The sequence below is a fragment of the Podospora bellae-mahoneyi genome, chromosome 2 (genome assembly GCF_035222275.1).
Source record: "Podospora bellae-mahoneyi strain CBS 112042 chromosome 2, whole genome shotgun sequence".
In the NCBI taxonomy this organism is placed as follows: domain Eukaryota; kingdom Fungi; phylum Ascomycota; class Sordariomycetes; order Sordariales; family Podosporaceae; genus Podospora; species Podospora bellae-mahoneyi.
Window position 1 is genome coordinate 386,149 of NC_085881.1, and position 20,450 is coordinate 406,598.

A 20,450-nucleotide genomic window follows, 5' to 3' on the forward strand; every position below is an offset into this window, starting at 1 on the left:
AGTTAATACTCCTATAAAGATAGTAATAGGCCTTTTAAAATGTTTAGAAGGCCGATTGATGTGCTTCTAAGGCATGGGTTTATGATATAGGACAGCTTATTTGCTGTCTCAATATTTTGTAAGGAGTGTGACGGCTTATCGGAGCATTGGCCCAATGGCGCTAACGGCTTCAACAGAAAAAAAAAGGTGGCTTGTGTCCCAGCCAACCGACCCCATCACGCTTCAACATCCTTGTAGCAGATCACAGAATGCCTTGCGTGGACTGAGGAGCTGGCGGTAAGCTCGGCGCATGGCTATGGAGGCTATGGAGACACAGAAAGTTTGTGTGGATGAGAGTGTCGCTCTTGTGGAGCAGCTGTTTCGGACTGGGGCAGACAAAGAGGAATTCGAGGTCGTGGACGGAAGCGCCATTGTTGACATGCGGTGTCGACAAAAGGAGCTTGGGCCGCTGTCGCCACCAAAAAACTGCCGTCATTGCCCCACTTTTCAGCAGTGTTGTGCAACAGCTCGATGATGCTCTTTCTTCCCCAGTTTCCCCTCGGCCATCCTGGGCATTATCTCGAGGTTGTATGGCTCCTTCTTTTGTTGATCATATGTGACGGGCTGCTTTCTTAATAATACCACCCTCCGATTTATTGCGACTAGCACTCTTAGCCAGCCTAAAAACCGAACTCCCCCCCCATCCACACAACCCAAAACCACACCATCCATCATCCGTGCAGAAAGTGACGGCTCGCATTCCTGGGCACCTACACACCGGATAGCCAACAGTTCGCCTACAAGACCAGAACTATCCCACGAGTCGTATTATATTTCTCAGCACACATTAAAAAACAACACCTACCCATAGCTATTTACGTCACAGACCTCACCTATACGAATTGCCGAATTGATCCAGTTCCGACGACAAAACCCGACGACAGCTACTACCTCGCACAAGGAAATCGCCAAGATGGAAAAAACACCGCTCTACTTCCGCTCAGCGCAGCTCCTCTTCATTCTCATCACCACGGCCCTGATAGGCAATGTGATCGCTACCAACGTCTCGGCCGCTTCGTCGGCCACAGCAGCCATCAACTTCACCATGTTCGTCCTTGTAATCACCTGGCTAGCCGCCCTTTACGGTCTCATTTCCACCGTCGTTGAGCGTCTCTCCTACCCGGTCGGCCTTCTCGCCCTCGACGCCGCCGCTACGCTCTTCACCTTTATCGCCGCCATCGTGCTGGCTGCCAAGTTGACAGTTGTTAACTGCGCCGACCCAGGCGATAAGGCGGCCGATTGGATTGCCTACGGCAGCGCCGACAATACCAAGCGGTGCAGACAGATCCAGGCGTCGACCGTGTTTATGTGGTTCTTGTTTCCGCTGTTCACGGCCGTTCTGGTGCTGAGCCTCATGGGATTTCGCAGGGGGGGTGGTAGCGTGAGGACTGGTCCGACTATGAGCCAGATTGGCGTATAAGCTACGCTGACTTATTGGCTCCCTTTGGTTGTTATGAACGACGGGAAGAGGAATCAAATGTAATGAGGATTAATGACCAACGCCGAGAGGGCTATGACGAGGGAGATTCCCTGGGCTTCGTAATGATAAGACATGATGGGAATGCAAAGGCTGGGGCATGTAATGATGGATTAGGTACATGGTTTGGGAGACGGGTTGTCTTTATTTGGTATATCAGTGGGATCGTGTGTTTGGGATGCGGTAGTGGTGCCCCTGGAGCTGTACACTCAAAATAGCAACCATGTCGATAGGCCGACTTGAATACCAACAGTTGTATTATCTGCGCATTTGAACGACGAGTTCAGTATGCCGTTGATGTAGCTGTTTTCCCATGTTTTGTGCCGTGTGTATACATATCCCAATAACGCCATAAACGCTTCGCGGGGCCGCCCCTTATATAATGCTTCTAATCAGTTGTCGAAAAGAGTGTATGTACTGCTCAGAATGGCTCTTCCCAGCCCGTGAAACCACCAAGTCATAACGAAGAAGCCGCTTGCACAGCTCCCACGGCCGCAAACTCTCTCTTATTTGTCCACCGGATCTCGACGTTGTGCATCCATTCCATATACCGCGCCCAGCCTGAAGAACTCCAGTTAGCATTATGGGACCTAAAAGGCAACCAGGCACAAGAGCCAGCATACTCCAGTAGGCAAACTTGCGGCCAAGATACTTGCCCGCAAATGGCATAATAATCATTGTCAGCAAAAGCTGTAGCTGCTCTAGACTTGTCTCCCACTCCCTTTGGGCATCGGATTCGTCTTCGGAATCGAGAATGCTGCTGGAGATGGATGGAAGGGAATCGACATCGTCGTTGTCTGAGGAGGGAGCCATGTCGGAGATGACGAAGGAGTCTGAAGTGCTCGCCATCATGGAGCTTGGGCGATGAGGTGGGGAGGAGAGCAGCGTTCGTTGGAGTACGTCACGATGTCTGAGGACGGGGGGTGAATCGGGTCTCGGTAGCGCTTTCACTAGAGCGAATGATTCCCTCTCGTGGTATCGTGGACTGTCTACACTAGGCTCGTGGCAACCGGCGCAGTGGTGAATGTATTGTATGGGTGCGGCAACCTAAGCATGGAGCAATCCAGCATTCATTCACCTGTCCCACTGGGCGCCTCGCTTGTACTGCAGTAGCTGCTGTAGCGGGCTGGAGTGCTGGGCACTGTCTACGCACTGTCTCCTCACCACAAGGCTTATCGTTGTCGTTATCGGCAGCTGGCAGTGAGATGGGAGCAAAAAACCCCCGCTTGTCAGGTGACTGAGGGCCTGAGTCACAGTGAGTGAATCCAACGTCATGAAGAAGGCGCCAAGTCAGTGATAGGGCGACCATCTCTACACAGAAACCACACTTGTTCGGCTACCGAGAAAAGGCAAAGCATTAGGAAACAACCTGGCAAAAGAGACGGCTGCTGTGAACCCAGCACTTGTTGCACCCCACGAACCAGCGCACCCCGATCCCTTCCCTCACTAGCGAAAAAAAGCGGTGGAGAGTCCAGAACATCTTCGAGAAACGAGAAAACCAAGAACCCTGTGACATCCGTGGCCAAAGATGAGCACTGAAGTAAGTTTTACATCTGTCTATCCTAGCCCTCACCTCCCGCCCTTTCCCCTCACCGGCACAGGCACGAGCACAAGCACTCCCACAGTAAATTCACTACCCCTCCAAAGACTACCCTCCCTCTTTTTTTTTTCTCCCACTCCCTTTTGCGCCACCCGAGACCCTACCCACCCTCCCCTTGTCCCTTTGACGGTTGACTCTTCCTTTGACCACCAAACCCGACAATCGCCCGCCCCTCCGGAAATTTTAGTTCCGAAGCGACTTGACAACCTACGACTGCAACTCGAGACAAACAGCATCACTAACATCGTTAGGAACCCTCTCTCCAACGACGTGCCTCGCGCAAATCAGTTGCCTTCACCGACGAGAAGCTTGTAGTCGACGCAGACGGCAGTGTAACCATGGTTGCTTCCCCGAACGACGATACCAAAGAGACAGCCATGTCGCATACCCCTCGTACGCCGCCTCTCTCCGCCGCTCTCGGTGCCTTTACTGATGCTGCCTCTCAAGCACCCGCCGCCGCTCCTGCTGAGGATGCTGACGGGCTCGATCTCAGACTCATGAAGAAAAAGAAGAAGGCCAAGGTCGGGACCGCTGAGGGTGACGACGAAGCCGCCGCCCCCGTTGCTGGCGAGGAGGGCATCGATCTCTTGCTCAAGAAAAAGAAGAAGAAGGTTCCCAAGGACAATGATGACTTCGCCAGGAAGCTCGAGAAGCTCAACATCGAAGGCAAGGCGGGTGAAGAGGCTGCTCCTGAGTCGGAGGAGCAGGAGGGTGACTGGGAAAAGGGTACCGGCATCTTCAAGCACGACGAGACCAGCACCATCAACTACAGCCCACTCCTCTCCAGATTTTTCGCCCTCTTGTCGCAGAAGAACCCCGACCACGCCTCAACCGGCACCCGCTCCTACAAGATTCCTCCTCCTCAGTGCTTGCGCGAAGGCAACAAGAAGACCATTTTCGCCAACCTTGCCGAGATTTGCAAGCGCATGAAGCGTGCCGACGAGCACGTCACAGCTTACCTCTTTGCTGAGTTGGGTACCAGCGGTTCCGTCGACGGTTCCAGGCGGTTGGTCATCAAAGGTCGCTTCCAACAGAAACAGATTGAGAACGTTCTTCGCACGTATATCATAGGTATGTCGTCATGTCTCTGTGGCTCTCTTGTCCGTCGGACGCTAACGCTTCGAAACTAGAATATGTCACCTGTAAGACGTGCCGTTCCCCCAATACCGAGCTTTCCAAGGGCGAGAATCGCCTTTAGTATGTTTTCCTGCCCCTGCTGTTCACGCGAGTGGCAGTGCACTAACAACCTCCAGCTTCATTACCTGCAACTCTTGCGGCTCTCGTCGTTCCGTCCAGGCTATCAAGACTGGTTTCTCGGCCCAGGTTGGCAAGAGAAGAAAGAACAAGGCCTAAACGCCATGATTTCTTCGTACAGCATCGGCTTTTGCTTCGGTCGTTTTTTTGGGTCGGGATTCATAAAAGCAACAACGGCGGGGTTTTTTCCTTTCAATGGGTATTCGTATTGCTCGGTAGAGGGAAGCTTTCGGCAGCGCTGTTTCTGGTCGATAGATGCTCTTGTTGCTGGTTTGTTCGGCGCTATTCAACATTTGTTGGAGGTAGACTAGTCGACCAAAAACTTCCCCACATCCATACCCCTTTCTTGCCTTGTGGATATGACGGTTGACGATGGGTATAAGGGGATGGGAATGACGATCATGACGACGAACATAAAGACGGGGGAGATGGGGCAAACGGATGACATGCATTCGAATGGTTAGAGGGCAAGGTTGGGTGGTCCATTCGGACGCAACTGGTCTAGCATCCTTGTCAACCTATAATGTGCGTTAATCTAATGCCGAGTATACCGAAGCGAACGGAATATTGAGAGAAGTGGTGCCTGATTTTATGGTGTCTTGGTGATGATTCTTGATGAAGCTGCGGGTGGCGGTGTTCTGCGTGCCACCCTTCGAACAGGCGGAAAAAGAAGTGAACGAAAGGGGAGAGACGAGAACCTCGAGGAGGGGAGGACAGACGACGGTTTTGATTGTGTGGTTGTCCTCAATATGTGAGTCATTCTATTGATCTATCTACCCATGCCCCCACTACACTCGGCAACAATGGCGACGCGAAGACAATAAGATGAATGCATTGACCTTCTCTCAGCGAGTAAACAATGGGGATCTCTGCCGGCTACGTCGTCACTGTCTCCTCATCTTTGAACGCACGCTGCGCAGAGAGTACCAGTCACATTACAAATGGTATATACATAGTTCATTCAACACGGGCTCTTACGGTCAATACACCTGGCATCCTTTGCTCTCTCTCTTTTTCTCTCTCTCTTCCGCCTTTATACGCATACAGGACCAGACAGCTTTACTCTGCTCAGTGATCAAATCACGTATTTTGTCATCAATTTCTTCAGGCATGTATCAAGGCAGGACATGAAAAATCGCGTAGAATAGATAGGTATAGGGTAAAAGTGTAAAACAAGAGAGTAAAAAGGAAAAAAGAAAATAAAACAAGGAAAACAAGAGGTTCCCCTTCTCACTCAGACCAGAGGGGCAACAGTACAGGCACAATGGTAACGAGACGACGGGAAGAGAGACAGGCGGAGCAGGATCAAGAGTTTCTGAATGAATCATGCTTGTTGTTCGTGTGTGTTGTGCTGATGTTGTTGAAGAGGGGGAGATGATGACGAGTGTTATGTCTTGCTTTCCACAAAAAAGATTCCTTGAAATCCCTTTCAACCCATTCTTCCCCATCCCAAGACCCCAAGTCCAGTTCAGCCAACTGGCTCCCGGCTTTTACCTCCCCAGACCCTCCCCCAGACCCTCCCCCAGACCCTCTCCATTTCACCCCTTTACGGGTATTCCACAACCCCTCCCCCCTCCCACAACAGTTCCCGCCGATACGCTAACAGAAAAAGCCATACAGACATGCTCGAGATGCCATCCTCCAGAGACTACCCCTCTGACCCTATACTTAAGCGTCCTTCTTCATCTCCGCCTCGCCGCTAGGTTTCCCCGCAGCCTCTGGCGTTGGCTCGGGCTTCTTCTCCTGCTCCTTCCCGGCAGCAGCTTCGCCACCCTCGACTGACGACGCTTTGGACACCTGGCTTGCGAGATCCTTATCCTCCTCCGAGTTGTCAAACATCTCAGTGTCGTCTGAGTCGGTCAGCACCTCGGTCCCATCGCCCAGGAAGATGATACGGCCCTTGTAACCACCGATGCCAAAGCTTCTGCCAGAGCCACCACCTTGCTTGTTCTCTTCGACATCATACCCGCTGTCACTATCATCAAAGTTGTGATGCACGCCGGGGCCGCGGAACTCAGCTAAAATGTGTGAAAGAGCCATGTATTAGTAATGATGTTTTGGTAGAAAAAGTGTGCGGTAGACCAGTGTCAAGAGCGCGCTCGGTTCCGAAAAGTATGATGATCCATATGAAAAGGGAGACGAGAATGAGAAAGATACAGGATATGGGGGCAGGTGGTGGTCTTGATGTGGGCGGAGGAAAACAACCAGAGCGTGCGCGTTTAAGAAGACGGCGAAGATTCCCTACCATATTCGGGCGGGGCACAAGGACCGTCTCCGTTGGCAACCCGCCGGGCAATCTCCTCATACCACTCTTCCTTGGTCCGTCCCCTGAGGAAAGCGACAATGATCATGGTCATGTTGTCGCAGCCGACGCCTCCCGTCTCCGAGTTGGAGGCCAGGCAGTTGTCCATCATGTTCTCGCAGATCTTGTCCAAATCCTGCTTGGCAGCGATTCCACGCCTGACGAATTCGACAACGGCTTGGGAAGATTGGCAATCCCAGATACCTTGTAAATGGACAAGGTTAGCGAACAGTCCAAGAAACAGGGGATAGAGGGGGAAACTGTACCGTCACAAGCAAGCACGAGGAACTCATCGTCGTCGCCCAGGTCATGAACCACAACGTCCGGATAAGCTGTCACGATTTGTTGTTCTGGCGCGAGCTCGGCGCTCTTCTTGAATTCGAAATCACCAATGGCTCTTGACAGGGCCAGGTTCCCGTTGACACGGCCAAAGTCGACAAAGCCACCTGCAGCCGTAATTCGCGCCTTTTCGCCTACACATCCGCAACACAATCACCCAGTTAGCGGACAGGCGCGGCTAGGAAAGAGTGACAGCTGTGTTTTCGGCGCACCTTCGTTCTGTGGTTTGTGGTCAAAAGAAAGGGGCTTCGCCCGGCCCTTTACGCCCAAGACGCCTCTCGAGTCACCAGCGTTCGCCTACCGCGGAGAGGCAAAGTCAGCATCAGTGGGCCAAAGTGGGGGTGCACAATGAGGGGAATTCTCCTCAGCAGCACGGGGTCAAACATACAACATAGATCTTGTCTTCCGTAATCAGGCCCACGCAGGCAGTGCAGCCGGACACTTCCTCCTCGTATTTGGGATCTGTTCAGGAGGCAGCAACAGGTTAGCGAACTCGTTCCAGAAAGGGCGCCATTTTCTGAGTGATTTGGGGATGTTGAATCACATAGCCTTCCTCCCCTAGCAAATCTGGACCGTCCAGAACCTCCCGTTTTGTGAGAATAAGAAGACCAGGCTGGCATCATACCGTTGAGAATAGCTCTGTCGGTCGCCAAAAAGCCATCCTTGAGAGCCTGTTCGTAGTTGCCGGCTTTAAATGTATCCTGCTTCGCAATAATGCTGTGAATGTTGTCGCCCGCAAACAGCGCTACCTTGTCGCCGCCGTGGCCATCAAAGACGCCAAAGAAGGAGAGTTTCGAGCTGTGGTCCTTGGCAGCCTTAGTGCCAGCGAGCAGGTCGAGTACTGTCGTGTGAGAGTCCTCCATGCTGATGCGCCAGCCCTGCATGGCCGACACGCCATAGAGTAGTCGTTCGTCTCCGCCATTCTCTGAAGCCTATAGGCATTATCCCTGCCGCGTTAGCCTCTGGTTTTTGTATCCAGCGCGAGCAGCTGGAAGACGATATTGGCAAGGAAGGGAGCCATGGGTGCGGGCATGTGAGCACCATGATCGGCCCCTGGCCTGGGGGGGAGAGCTTGAGGCAGAGAGGGGCAGACGAGCAAAGTGTGTGCGCGCCCGCGATGGCCAGGATGGCAGCACGGACGGCCAAAAGCTGCGACAACCACCTCTTCAGGAAAAAGCACATACCTTCTCGACAACAGGCTCAGAAAGTGTCTGGCCCATGATGACGCGGTGGTGATATGGAATTCGGCAGCAGCGCGGCTACCGGTGGTCGGTGGGGGGAGGGGTTTTGGTCGGCGAGATTGGGCAGAAGGGTGAAGGGGGAAGGGGAGGGCAGGCGACACAGTCAGTTTAACGACAAGTCGATTTTGGGCCGGACCGAGCTCGTGGGGTGGGCGATGCCGATACCGATGACGTTGATGTCGGAGATGGGAATCAAAAAAAAAAAAGGGAGCCGCGAAAAAGGACGTCGGTGAGGTGGTGTAATGCGGTATCCCGTAGTCGCGCTTCGTGTTATTTTTTTTTCCGTTAGGTGTTCAGGTCAGGTCAGGTCCCTTTCTTTGGCACAGTCCCAGGTCGCTGGGCGGGTTTGGCGGGTTTGCGTCCTGCTGGGTGGCGCACGGAGCAAATTTGTGGTGGAGCGGGGTTGTTGTTGGGCGGGAGCCGGCCGTGCCTGGAAGAGACAGCAGCAGAGAGACGTCTATCTTTTGTGGTGTGGCAATTGTGCAACAGCTAGGCGGCTAGCTGATGAATGACAAGCAGAGTAGAGAGACTACACTATCTTCCATATGTCATCAACAATCTGGACTACATAGACCACGAGTAGAGACAAGTGCGAGATTAAACACTACATACAAGAGAGAGGCGTCTCAGAAACAAAGAACAAGGATCTGCTGGACCCAGACACATGGGCACATCCACTTCCAGATAACAACCTTATCACCACTCGCAAGGCAGAAAGCTGTGATGTTATTCAGACTGCCTGCCCTCCCTGGCCAAAGGATGTCGCGTGTGGGGTAGCTCCTTCTATCAGTCACAACCTTGACAGCTCTACCCAGACAGTCATAGGTAGATAGGTGTAGCTAAGGTGCCTGGAACATCCATCTCATGAGCACGCCTTGAGATATCAGGTCAACCACCTCAGCCCTCACTCAGCTGATCATCATGCGAAACGCAAGAGAAGGTCGATGGCTGAACGGTCTGGCCTCTCTCCAGTCACGCTCGCAGTGGACTCCTGCCGATACCAGACCTCACAGTGCGCAAAAAAAAGACTGCGGGGCAATGAGGAGACCGTGGGCTGCTAAAAAGGGAAGCCGGGGTTGGGGGGACTCTCCACTGCGCCAATCCTACCCCTGCGGCTGCCTGGAGTGCCTGCCTGGTCCGTCCGCACTTTCTGTTAAGGCTCAGGAGCACAAGATTTCAGCGTCACGGGAGGCTGCGTATTTTACCGTATTGACTTCCTTGGCGTTTTACGCCCATGACGACTTTTGTGTGCTTTGAGTAACAGTTATAAAGCACATACTGTGCAACATCCCCCATCATTTGGATCTTTGAGGTCAAGGAAGAGTTCAATTCTGAGTATTTGGCCAGGTAAACGAAAAACCAAAGATACTAGAAAGATATTCCAATCAAATATACACCGCAAAGTCTGACTCCTCCCCCCTACTCTTGCCCGACATTAACGATACCCCTTTCGACTCGCTACGCCCAGGCAGTCCAGACTGGTCCCGTTGGAACCCTCTCTTGTAACCTACTGCAGCACTTATGTTGGACGGCTGTGTCCTCGATGACGTCGGCTGCTGCTCCCGTTTCTCATTTCCAGCAGGAGTGGAAGCGTCTCCTGGTTCTATCGACATGGGCGACGGCGAGTCGATCCCGGCATCCCAGTCTTTGATAAATGGTGAGTCTTGCAACACGGCCCAGTTAGACGGTGTGCCCATATCCTTCTTGGCCGTTTCCCTCTGTGGCGTGTCCATGCTCACGACTGTCTCATCCACCCACTCGTCGTTTGTATTTGTAGAAATTGATTGCCATGTGGCCGACGGGTGGAAAGGTGAGTTCTTGACCAGATCATCATAGGAGAGACCCAGGAAGTCGTCGGGTGACTCTCGCCAGTCGGGTAGAGGGGGTAGAGAGATGCCTTTTTGAGAGGCGACGCTTGAAGCACCAGGTCCCCCAGGGGTTGTTGGCGGCGCATTCATGGGAATACTCATCCCACTCTGGCCTTGACTGAGGATCATGCCTTCCAGACTCGCATCGGTAGGCCCCCTCCTGGTTACTGGCCGAGCCAGTGGAACTGCCCCAAGAAGTCTTGCACGAGGAGGCGGTGTTATCTCAGGCGCCATCCCCGCATCGGCATACCCTAGGCCGATAGACTGCTCTGTTCTCTTGTAGGCAAATGTATCGACCGTCGACGTACGCGGCTGCTTGCTATGTGTCCTTGAGCCCCAGCGGAGCTTGGAGCTGCGGCTCCTCGAGTTGTTTCCCCTGAACCACGGCCACATGAATCTCCTCGCGATTTCCGGCGGTCCGTAATGTGCCAGTCTCGATTCTGCTCGAAGCGGGAACGTCTCTGGGTCGGATCCTGCCGAGGAAGAACGGGACCGAGGACTTGCCATCGCATGAGGTTGATATGGCGAGTTTCTAGAGTCATTGTACCTCGACCTGGGCGTCCCTTGAACGCTGGGAATGTTGATCTCAATCCCGTCCCGGAAAGACCCTGTTGTCTTGTTCCCAAGCAGCCCGGCTGTACGTGCATCCATCTCGCCCGCCTCGTCGTTAACACTTCTCTCGGAAATAGACGCCAGAGAGCTCCCGAGCCGCATGGCACCAAAACTTCCGCCCCCTAAGAAAGGTATCCGTCCGCCACGGGCACCCCCGTGCTTGGACCGGACGCTTGGGGGGAGTAACTTGACGGTAGCCAGGGATGTAGGCGCGCTCCCCTTGGTCAAAAACGAGCTGCGTGACTCGAAGTACATCTTCTTTTCTGGCGTAAACACATCGCCGACAGTGAAGCTTCTGTCAAAGTTGTGACTGATATCGGGGAGAGATGGCGCGGTGTTGGGTCCATTAGACGTGATCACAAAAGACCCCGGTAGAGGCCCTGAGATATCGCGAGTGGTAAGCAGTGGCCTTTGCTTCGCTTTTTGTCTTCGGTAGCGCCAGAACACGGCGAATGCCACGACAAAAGCGGATAAAATTGTTGGCAAAAGTATCCCCAACAACACCATATTGACCTTCCCGCTTGGAGCAGCATCTCCTCCGACTGGGAGGACACCGCCGAGAGGCGTTGAATCTGCATCTGAGGGCGTATCGGAGTGGGGTGTAGAGTGTGCTGCCGCTCGAATGAGTAGTTTCATGGACAGCTTGTCAGACTTGTTGGATGATCTCGATTGCGCCGAGACCCCCAGCGCAGCAATGGTGTCTTTGGAGACAGAGGGAGGGTGTCCAGACAGGGTCTTTCGGCCGGTATCGAACCGGATCCAGGATGCTGAGTCGCCCTGCGAAACTGAAATCTCGATGTCGTTTGGATTGACCAGATGGGGCCGGAAATCAAAGGAAAAATGTTGGCCAGGGGTGGCTGTCAAGATCGGTAAACTTCCTTTGAAGACATCAGCCGCCTTCGTGGCCTGGTTTTCCACGTCCACCAGCATGGTGATGTTGAGAGTATCGGAGAAATTGTCCTGGAATGTTATGGTGAAATTGGTCGATGTGGACTTTTCCGTAGGGGTGCCCGTAATATCCCAGCTGTCTTTGTTGACAGACAGCCAAGCAGGCATGTCGGAACTTGTGTTGAGTGTGACCTCGCCAGTGCTGGGTGGCTTCCCGTCGAGTTTGACGATATCCTTCAGCTTGGTGTAAGATACCGGTTTCCCCGGGACGGCAGTCAAGATGATGGTCGTTTCCTCTGCAGAGATTTGATTAACTCCCACCACGAGATCGAATTGCAACGCGGCACCGGCGAAACCTGCCACATCGCTAGCAACCAAGTGGAAAGCGAAGCGCTGTGGCGGTTGTATCAAAGAGTCAAGTGGAGGCGTTCGTCCGGAGAAGGACAGTTTGTCTGGATCGAATGAAACCCAGGCCGGGAGCGGTGTATTGTCAGCCATGACAGCGTAGTAGCCTAGGCGACTGTTCGAGACACTTGTAAACGTCTTCTGGTCCAAGGCGAATGAGAATGGCGCGTCTGGGCCAGACAGAATCGAGTATGGGCTAGAAAATATGCCAAAGTTTGGTATTTGTTGCTCCAGAGGGACCTCGACATTGGGTCCTCGATTTCTTGACACAACAAGCGTAGCTTCATGTGTTGTTGAGCCGGTCTGGTCTGTTGCCACCAAGTTTACTGGAACTCCCACCACCTCGCCCGGGGCGACATCTCCTTCACCTGGCGTGCCAAAAAGACGCCGGTTGCTGCTGTCGATCGAGAGCCATCGGGGGGCATTGGCCAGCGTGTACGTGAGGGGGAAGCTCGAGGTGAAGGTCGAGGGCGAGAAGACAAACGCGAAGGGCTGGCCGACCCGAGCAACCGGGGGCACCTGCGAGTTGATGGGGAAGGAGACGGTAGGGACGGCCGCTACGAGGTCTGCGAGGAGTATTGATATCCAGGCCGCAAGCTGAGGCCTCATGATGGCGACGGCAGACAAGTTGCTGCTGCGGGTGAGAGTAATAGCAGCATGCAGGTGCGCTGAATACGTGGTGGTATAGACAAGCAAAGACCAGAAAAGAAAGCAGTTGCAGAATGCCTAGATGCAAGAGAGAAAGGAAGTGTTGTTCATGTCGAAGAGGTGGTGGCTGTCATCTGAAACTTCAATCTTCAACTACGGAGGTCACCCCTTGCTTTCACTGTGATGAGAATGAGAATTGCACCCGTTACTAGGGGGCGCAGTGAGCCCACAGACTGTCCCTAAATTCTTAAGAATGGATAGTGCTAGATTACATTGAACAGAGGGGAATGTCGAGTCCATTCTGCTGGGCTGAACGTTGAAACAAGGGGTTGGATGACGGGAAAACATTCCAGCGTGGAGGTCTTCGCGAAGGCAGGGAGAGACAGGCGCGTGGTGAAGACTACTCGACGTGTACGTACGCGACGACCCGGGTATTGGCACCCTTAAAGATGAGATGAAGTTGAGAATGGGGTCCATGGCCGAGCAGGCAAGCCAGATTATCATCTTGATATCAGATAAGGAGAGATCGGCCGCCAAGCTTCGTGGATGTAGCGGGCCAGGGGACGTTGCTCGCGCAAAGTGGGCGGCGGTTGCAACCCAACCCCAACCATTAAAAAAAGGCCAAAAAAACGGCGCTGAGACCCCTTCTCCAACCCCGCCATAATTCACATCACCAGCAAAATACACAAAAAACATCATTTTGATATTCGGCCTTTTCCGCACCAATTCGCCCAGTATGAACGGCCGATCAAGGTCATCGTCGCCTGAAATCTCACCGCTGGACTTTGGAGAGGATTTGGCTCCTCTGCCCGTCTACAAGGCCGCAGCCACCACGGCCCTGGACTTCTCAGGCCTCTTGGATGAGCCATTGAAGCTTCATGAGGATCTCTCTTCGGGTTGTGGAGGACAGCTTTGGCCTGCGGGGATGGTGCTCGCCAAACATATGCTGCACTATCATCGGGATAAGCTGCAGACCTCCAGAGTGTTTGTGCCCTCAGACGCTGCATGAAGATCTTTTTGATGCCGGGAAGTTTCCCAGCTTTGGGACGGTTATGAACTGACAGACATCTCCAACTTTTCCAGTCTCGAGCTCGGTGCTGGCGGCGGTATTGTCGGACTCACGATTGCAAAGGGCTGCAGGATAGACCAGCCCCTCTACATTACGGACATGATAGACATGGAGCCTCTCATGCAACACAACATTGCTCTGAACGAGCTGGACGACCGGGTCAGAGGCCGCATCCTCAATTGGTAAGTTCTAGCTGTGTGACTCCCCAGTTTTATTGCGTGACATTGTTGGGTAGCTAGCGGTTGGCTGCGTTGTTGTATGTGAGTTTGTTCTGACGGCGAATGGGGACAACTCAGGGGCGAACCTCTCTCACAGGAAATTATCGACTTTAAGCCAGATACCATCCTCGCGGCCGACTGCGTCTACTTTGAGCCGGCCTTTCCCTTGCTTCTGCAGACGCTGAAAGATCTGCTGACGCTGAACCATTCGGCCATCGTGTTTTTCTGTTTTAAGAAGAGACGGCGGGCTGATATGCAGTTCCTCAAGTCTGCCAGGAGAGCCTTTCGAGTGACTGAGCTCGAGGATGAAGACCGGCCCGTTTTCACCAGAGAGGGCTTGTTTCTGTATACCATCACAGCGAAATAAGAATGAAATCTTTTAGATGATTGGTTGCCATACTGTGTGCTGTCGAGTAGCCGCCGCCCTTGAGAGACAAACACGTATGCACTGGATTTGGAACGCCCCGCGGCTTCAGAGCGTCTCGGTCTCGACTCAAAATTACTAAGAAAGAGACAGGACTATCGGTACTTGCCATAGTTATTGCTGATGTTGACCGTAGACGAGGCCCGGAGCAAGAACCAAGGTTCTCAACGGCGTGTTTCTAATTCCAAGTCAGGCTGGTAAAAGCATGTCCCAAATGGATTATGTTTCCCCACGGAGGTTTGCACTCAGCCGTGCCGTACCGAGCCACACCCAACTTACGGAAGAACAGTTTCTCTCCTGTCCTGATACTTTGAAATCGAGATTCGCGACTTGGTCTGGCCGAAGTTGGGCGAAGTGTGCATAGTGAGAGTAAGAGAGTGAGACGGGAGAATCAGCGGCCCATCGGATGGGGTCGCCACCGCAGTGTTGTAATGCAAGAGGGGAAAGAGAGCAGAAAAAAATTCTTCTGCAGTCTGCAGTCAGTCTCCCTCGAACTGGAGGTTGTCTGTTAGTCGATGATGAATATGAGTGGGACGTGGATGGCGACTCTTTGGCTCAAGCTGGAGGGGGTGGGGTAGATCGATGTGGCCTTCCTTCTCGGCAGCGTCTGTGATTGGATACGGTGGTTTCCGCATTGGATGGCAGTTGGTTCGCTTCCCTGGAAAAGTCAGGGCTCCCGGGACTTGTCCCCGTGCCTTGCAGCATCCTGCAAGGAACAACACACTGGCGCCATTTTCTGTCAAGATTCGGACGGCAGGGCTGTGCTAACATTTGCTGACCCCCCGCGACGATGTACCCGCCAAAGCCCTGTTAGCTCGGTACACCCGGCAGCGCAGCGGCCACTAACAAGCAACGCGGTGCCAACCACTTATTGCAAGGGGGCGGCTTAACGGCCGCGTCTCCAATTTCGGTACCGTCCCAGGCCTTCGTGTTAGCAGAGAGACGAAGCGTGATGCTGCCCAGCATGCATCGAATTTGGCGAGAGAAAAAATTCCACCAGGCCTGCGCCTCTCAGCTCCCCAGCTTCTCAGGTCCAGCGTGTTCCACCGCAGTCAAGGTCCGCAACCCCCCCTGGCTTGCTGGTGCCCTCACTCGTTTCCCTCTCTTGGCCGCCCAAAACACTGGGATGGTTCATAAACCCCCGGCATCTTCCCTTCCTCACATCTTCTCTCCTTCATCTCATAGTTCGCTGTCTGTTTCGACCCACCGACAACCACACATTCATTCCCTTCTTGACCAGGCTCAGTGAGCTCACCTTCATTCATCAATAACCTCCACCACAAGATACCGTCGACCAACGTCCTAGCTGACGTTCACTCAACCTTCTTTCATCATCTGTCGTACTCGATTCACAGCGGCATTCACATTCCTTGCCCATAAGCGAAGCGGGATCCCGGAGACAGATCAACAAGACATTCAGCAACCGCGCGTTTCAACCACTCATTTATCATCATGAAGTCCACCACCGTTCTCGCCAGTCTATTGGCATCTGTTGCCCTCGCCCAGCCTCACCATGGCGGCCACGGCCACCTCCACCGCAGAAAGGCCCATCATGACAAGCGTGCCATCGTGACCGAGTGGGTAACCGAGACTGTCCACGAAACTGTGACGGTTCTCATCGACGAGAGCACCACCGAGGTCATCCTACCCACCAAGCCCGCTGCTGCCGAAGTCAAGGTGTCGGACCTCCCTGAGCCCCGTCCTGGCCAGTTCTTCGAGAGCCTAAAGTCCAAGTCATCAGTGGCCCCCGTCACATCAGTGGCACCACCCCCTCCCCCTCCTCCACCTGTTGTCGTGGAGCCAACTCCTACTCCTTCTCCCTCTCCCCCACCTGCTCCTGTTCAGGCCCCTCCTCCTGTTCAAGCCCCTGCTCCCCCTCCGGCGAACAACAGCCCTCCCGCTGCCAAAGGTGGCAGCGAATCCGGCTCCAGCTCCAAACCCAGCGGCGAAGTTCACAACGGCGATCTCACCTACTACGATCTCGGACTTGGTGCCTGCGGCTTCGATGACAGCGGGCTCGACCACACTGACAACATTGTTGCACTCTCTCACTTGATGATGGGGACTCAGTCCAACGGCAACCCCTACTGCGACAAGACCATCACCGTCAAGGTCGGCAGCAAGACCGTCCAGGCCCGTGTCCGCGACAAGTGCATGGGCTGCGAGCGGGAGGCCATCGACTGCTCCGAGAAGATGTTCTTGGAGCTGTTTGGCTCGTTGGAGGCCGGCAGAAGGCCAGTCGAGTGGTGGTTCAACAACTAAGAGATTCGCTCCAGTCTCGTATCTTGCACAACCTATCCGGCCGGCTGGTGGAGGTGCTGGTATATACACAACAAAGACGACAAGTTGGACACTTGGAGATCATGTGATGCCGTAACGACTATTTGCCCTTTTTTTCTTGCAACCGAAAAAATAAAAATCAACAGATCATTATTCGCCTCAGCCATTTTGAGCATTTTTTTAGAAGGGAAAAAAGGAGCAAAGGATCGGAGACTTCGGCGGGCTTGTATCATTTTCCCACTCTAGGCTTATGAGTGTCGGAAAGAATGAATCAGTTATGATACTTTCAAGCTTGTTGCCTCCGATTCTAAACCGGACCGGAGCGTAACACAGCAGAACAAGACCTGGTCGCGTTGGGGAAAATCACTTTTGGGTTTGGTTTTTTTTTATTAGAAGGATACCTATATAGACTTGCTTCTTCTTGTATATACCAACTTTTATCTTTCGTCTTCTTTTCCAACCAATCAACGACCTTACGAGTCGAGGAATTATACTAACCTCTTTTTAACTGGACGCTTTCCGTGACATGGAAACCCCAGTGTCAACCCATCTGCATATCAATGAGGGATAGCTTCTGTGCAATAGCGTCTGTCGCATCGAGACTGGCAAATTCTACCATGCAGTGAGTGTAACACTGTCTCGTTCTCGAGGGTTGTTCATTTGTGCTACCGAACCTAGGAGACAATTTCCCGGGCACAAGAGGTCAATGTTTCTGACAAAAACTCAAATGTCATAATAATTAAACAGTCGTGACCGACCAATGGCCCAAGGCTACGAAAATCGCCCGCTCAATCAACAAAATATATGTACTGTCATCCTCACGTATATATTCCCCACCCAGTCCATTCAAACCTCACCGATTCAAGCTCAACAACGCCTCAATATACCTCCTCGTATCAACCCCAATCCCCTGAGCCAACTTGGTCGCCCCATCCGCCCACCCTCCTCCCCCTCCTTCCCCTCCACCGGCACTCCCACTGGCAATATAAGACGTACTCACCCCCCTCAACCCTCCCCCGCCATGATCACTAGCCCGCCGGATAAGTATAATCTCCTTTGTCACACCAACCTCCCCCCTCTGTCCACCCTCCTCACTACCACCGCCATCAGAGGAGCCATGGCCATCCACCCACCCTGTGATCGTCGCCGTGCCGGTGGTGCTTGTCGCCGTGGTGATAGTAGGCGTCAAACTGCCATCGGTGCTCTTGCTGCTCCGTTCCAGGATCCTGGTCCAGACTATCCACCACCCCCGGCTGGTCTTGCACGTCCGTTCAAACTCTGACAGATCGTCTCGCGTGTTGCCGTACACGTTGAGAATCTGGTTGTGGGTGTTGAGGGACTCCACACGGGTCCAAGCACCTGGTTTCTTAACGCCATGCGCCGTTACCGATACTGGCTCGGGAATGTTGGGGATGGTGGAATGGATCGTGAGCAGCTTGGGGTCCCAGACCAAGTCATAAATCTGAGCTGTCGCCGCAGCACCACCGACGTCCGGTCGCTCAGGCCGGTATGCTGTGGAGGACAGCAATGGCTTGTGCAGGGGGGCAAGTTGGGTGTGTAGCGATCTGTACATGCCGTCCCAGGCCAACGAGTCGGTTCGGAGCTGGAATAAGAATATGTAGATGAAGGGTTGGTTGGCATATACCACCACCCGTAGCTTCTTGGTCTTGTTACGATCTTGGCTGTCGAATTCAGTGTTGGAGGTATCCGCGGGCTGGCCCTCCTTATCAGAAACGCCTTCCTCAGCTAGCTCAGTGTTTTGGCTGCCCAGGTCCTTGGTCATCTTTGACTCTGGCTTATCCTCGCCCTCTTTCTCAAGCTCGACGGTGAGGGTGCGCAAGAGAGTTCTCGAGTTGGGGTCGGCTGCATCTGCTGGGTCTTGGGCGTCTGGATCGTCCTCCTTACTCGTTGGTTCCTCGATATCACCCATAAGCCCAATGAGATAGCGGCCGGTGCTAAGAGAAGGCTGTCGTGATTTGGGAGCCTCTTCCGAAGTGGGAATCTGCTGTTCGCTGGCCTCAGCGCCTGGGACTTCTTGTTCCGCAGCTCGAGTGGTTTCCGTGATCCTTTTCCCAGTCAGAGACCAAGATGTCCCGTATCCCATCTTCATGTACCCAAAAAGTGTATCCATACCGCCCTTTCCTGCTTCATCGGCACCCTTTGAAGATTCACCACTACTTCCAGAAGATGCAGCCTGTTGTTGTTGTTGCTTGCCCTCCTTAGCAGCAGCGGCAGCCTTCCTTCCTGCAGCTCTTCTCCTTCTCGCAGCCTGTGATCGAGTCGCAGTAGGGCTGTCGTTCACTCCATATGCATTCTCCCCAAACATATACATATCTTCCATCCAGAATGTCAGGGCCCTCAAGGAATTCCTGGACAGCGCTCCAGTCCCGAGAAAAACCGTTCCATCTTCCGCTCCAGGTTCAATTCCGTTCCCAAGCCACTTTTCATCTTCCTCATTATCTTGCTCATCTTCAGAAGGAGTCTTTCCATATCTTCCGACGACCAAGTCAACCAGCCCTTCTGTTCTTTCGACCAACCCTTCCAATACTTCCCTCTCCCCGCTGCCCCTTTCTTCCTCCCCAACTCCGATCCCCAGCTCTCCACAGGCAGCAATCTTGATACCCCCAAACACGGCGCACGCCGGATTTCCGTGGAACATCACATTCCAGGTACTGAGAAACAGATCCCAGTACCGCCCCAACACCGCCACAAAATTTTGCCTCTGCGACTTGACAAACAAGGCCGAAAGCGAGCTAGCATGATGCAGCAAAAACACCGAATGTGCCCTCAGTAAATTCTGCAACAACAGCGACGTAGGCTTCACTTCCCTGGAGCTATACTCCATCTTCCTTTCCGCCCCTGCCTCCCCAGTACTAACAGAAAGCAGCTGCGTAAGATCAATCGACTATCCCGCTCATCTTGTCAGTAACACACTTCACCTCGCCATGCCAGGCAAAAAAAAAAAAATAGTAAAAAACTCACAGCCAAAATCCACCACCCCGGCTCCAACTCATACACCACCACCCTCCTCCTCTCTGTCTCAATCCCCTCCACCGCCTTTCCCCCCGCAAAACCCCTACTAAACTCCACCATCCCCTGCGCCAGCCCAACCTGCCTCAACCTCTCATTCCTAATCTCCCTTGACACCTGCTGCTCCATCTCACCAGTCGAGGACCGATGCCGTCTCCTCCTCTTTTTCAAACTCCCACCCTGCGACGAGGCATGCTGCTCGTTCAGCGAGGCATAATACACAATCTGGTCATTGACGCTGTTCTCATCATCGCCGCCGCCGCCAGACCGCGAAGACAAGCTCGGGTTGTAAATCGCCAGAAACCCAAGCTGGGCCGGGATGATGGACGGTGCCGCCGCCGGTGGTGAGATGATAGGAGGTGGCAGGAGGGAGGGGGGTGGTGCTGCCATTTTTTTCTTTCTTTCTATATTGGTTTTCTTGAGGAACCAAAAGCCGGTGCGCGGCGGTATAAGTTGAAAGATGATATATAACAAATCCCCAGTCTAGAAAGCCAGAGGGAGACAAAATGGCAAATTAGGTAAGATAAGCTAGATACCGTCAGAGGTACTTGGGATCGCTTTACCCCGCCGGGCCTGGCCTGATGACAAGTCAGCACCTGTCGATGTTGACAGGGCGGGTCCAAATTGAAGAAATGGCAAGTTGCGCTTCCCGTCAAAACGGAGATAAATGGCAAGAGCACTTGACGAGACCCTCACAAGTGAGGGATGTTAGGTTAGGTACACACTGTGCATATTTGTTAGGGGAACGGCGCCGAA

General features: G+C 53.3%; 9 protein-coding genes across 9 annotated transcripts; 4 read left to right on the forward strand and 5 right to left on the reverse strand.

Moving 5' to 3' along the window:
- Positions 1-725: 725 nt before the first annotated feature.
- On the reverse strand, positions 726-2,699 carry QC761_200265 (uncharacterized protein). Its single transcript, XM_062875749.1, has 2 exons — positions 2,140-2,699; positions 726-2,077 (listed from the first exon to the last, which is right to left on the reverse strand). Exons 1-2 carry the CDS (start codon positions 2,366-2,368, stop codon positions 1,974-1,976), a joined length of 333 nt encoding a protein of 110 aa, XP_062734262.1. The 5' UTR covers positions 2,369-2,699; the 3' UTR covers positions 726-1,973.
- QC761_200260 (uncharacterized protein) lies at positions 953-1,459 on the forward strand (the record flags this gene model as incomplete). The annotated part of the gene is made up of 1 exon (XM_062875748.1): positions 953-1,459. The coding sequence occupies one exon, from the start codon at positions 953-955 to the stop codon at positions 1,457-1,459; it is 507 nt and encodes a 168-aa protein (XP_062734263.1).
- A 59-nt stretch (positions 2,700-2,758) lies between the features above and the next one.
- SUI3 (translation initiation factor eIF-2 beta subunit) lies at positions 2,759-5,289 on the forward strand. The gene is made up of 4 exons (XM_062875750.1): positions 2,759-3,056; positions 3,368-4,187; positions 4,247-4,313; positions 4,370-5,289. Exons 1-4 carry the CDS (start codon positions 3,045-3,047, stop codon positions 4,467-4,469), a joined length of 999 nt encoding a protein of 332 aa, XP_062734264.1. The 5' UTR covers positions 2,759-3,044; the 3' UTR covers positions 4,470-5,289.
- Positions 5,290-5,397: 108 nt separating this feature from the next.
- PTC2 (Protein phosphatase 2C 2) lies at positions 5,398-8,231 on the reverse strand (the record flags this gene model as incomplete). Its single annotated transcript, XM_062875751.1, is given in 8 exon segments — positions 5,398-5,886; positions 5,899-6,388; positions 6,616-6,876; positions 6,939-7,145; positions 7,224-7,308; positions 7,400-7,473; positions 7,637-7,943; positions 8,196-8,231. 7 exon segments carry the CDS (start codon positions 8,229-8,231, stop codon positions 6,039-6,041), a joined length of 1,320 nt encoding a protein of 439 aa, XP_062734265.1. The 3' UTR covers positions 5,398-5,886; positions 5,899-6,038.
- Positions 8,232-8,550: 319 nt separating this feature from the next.
- Positions 8,551-9,279, reverse strand: QC761_0031020 (uncharacterized protein; the record flags this gene model as incomplete). The annotated part of the gene is made up of 2 exons (XM_062872259.1): positions 8,865-9,279; positions 8,551-8,682 (listed from the first exon to the last, which is right to left on the reverse strand). The coding sequence occupies exons 1-2, from the start codon at positions 8,916-8,918 to the stop codon at positions 8,551-8,553; spliced, it is 186 nt and encodes a 61-aa protein (XP_062734266.1). The 5' UTR covers positions 8,919-9,279.
- Positions 9,280-9,637: 358 nt separating this feature from the next.
- AXL2 (polarity establishment/cellular polarization) lies at positions 9,638-12,973 on the reverse strand (the record flags this gene model as incomplete). The annotated part of the gene is made up of 2 exons (XM_062875752.1): positions 9,638-12,751; positions 12,908-12,973. The coding sequence occupies 2 exons, from the start codon at positions 12,971-12,973 to the stop codon at positions 9,638-9,640; spliced, it is 3,180 nt and encodes a 1,059-aa protein (XP_062734267.1).
- A 304-nt stretch (positions 12,974-13,277) lies between these two features.
- Positions 13,278-14,327, forward strand: EFM6 (Protein-lysine N-methyltransferase efm6; the record flags this gene model as incomplete). The annotated part of the gene is made up of 3 exons (XM_062875753.1): positions 13,278-13,657; positions 13,757-13,924; positions 14,039-14,327. Exons 1-3 carry the CDS (start codon positions 13,410-13,412, stop codon positions 14,325-14,327), a joined length of 705 nt encoding a protein of 234 aa, XP_062734268.1. The 5' UTR covers positions 13,278-13,409.
- Positions 14,328-15,836: 1,509 nt separating this feature from the next.
- On the forward strand, positions 15,837-16,646 carry QC761_200310 (uncharacterized protein; the record flags this gene model as incomplete). Its single annotated transcript, XM_062875754.1, has 1 exon — positions 15,837-16,646. One exon carries the CDS (start codon positions 15,837-15,839, stop codon positions 16,644-16,646), a length of 810 nt encoding a protein of 269 aa, XP_062734269.1.
- An 871-nt stretch (positions 16,647-17,517) lies between these two features.
- Positions 17,518-20,425, reverse strand: QC761_200320 (uncharacterized protein; the record flags this gene model as incomplete). Its single annotated transcript, XM_062875755.1, has 2 exons — positions 19,647-20,425; positions 17,518-19,569 (listed from the first exon to the last, which is right to left on the reverse strand). Exons 1-2 carry the CDS (start codon positions 20,082-20,084, stop codon positions 17,518-17,520), a joined length of 2,490 nt encoding a protein of 829 aa, XP_062734270.1. The 5' UTR covers positions 20,085-20,425.
- Positions 20,426-20,450: the final 25 nt, after the last annotated feature.

Coding starts and splice junctions, on each gene's coding strand:
- QC761_200265 (XM_062875749.1), bottom strand. CDS start 2,368: ATGATGGCGAGCACTTCAGACTCCTTCGTCATCTCCGACATGGCTCCC. Junction 2,078..2,139: donor CCGCAAGTTTGCCTACTGGA/GTATGCTGGCTC, acceptor GGAGTTCTTCAG/GCTGGGCGCGGTATATGGAA.
- SUI3 (XM_062875750.1), top strand. Junction 4,188..4,246: donor TCTTCGCACGTATATCATAG/GTATGTCGTCAT, acceptor CTTCGAAACTAG/AATATGTCACCTGTAAGACG. Junction 4,314..4,369: donor AAGGGCGAGAATCGCCTTTA/GTATGTTTTCCT, acceptor AACAACCTCCAG/CTTCATTACCTGCAACTCTT.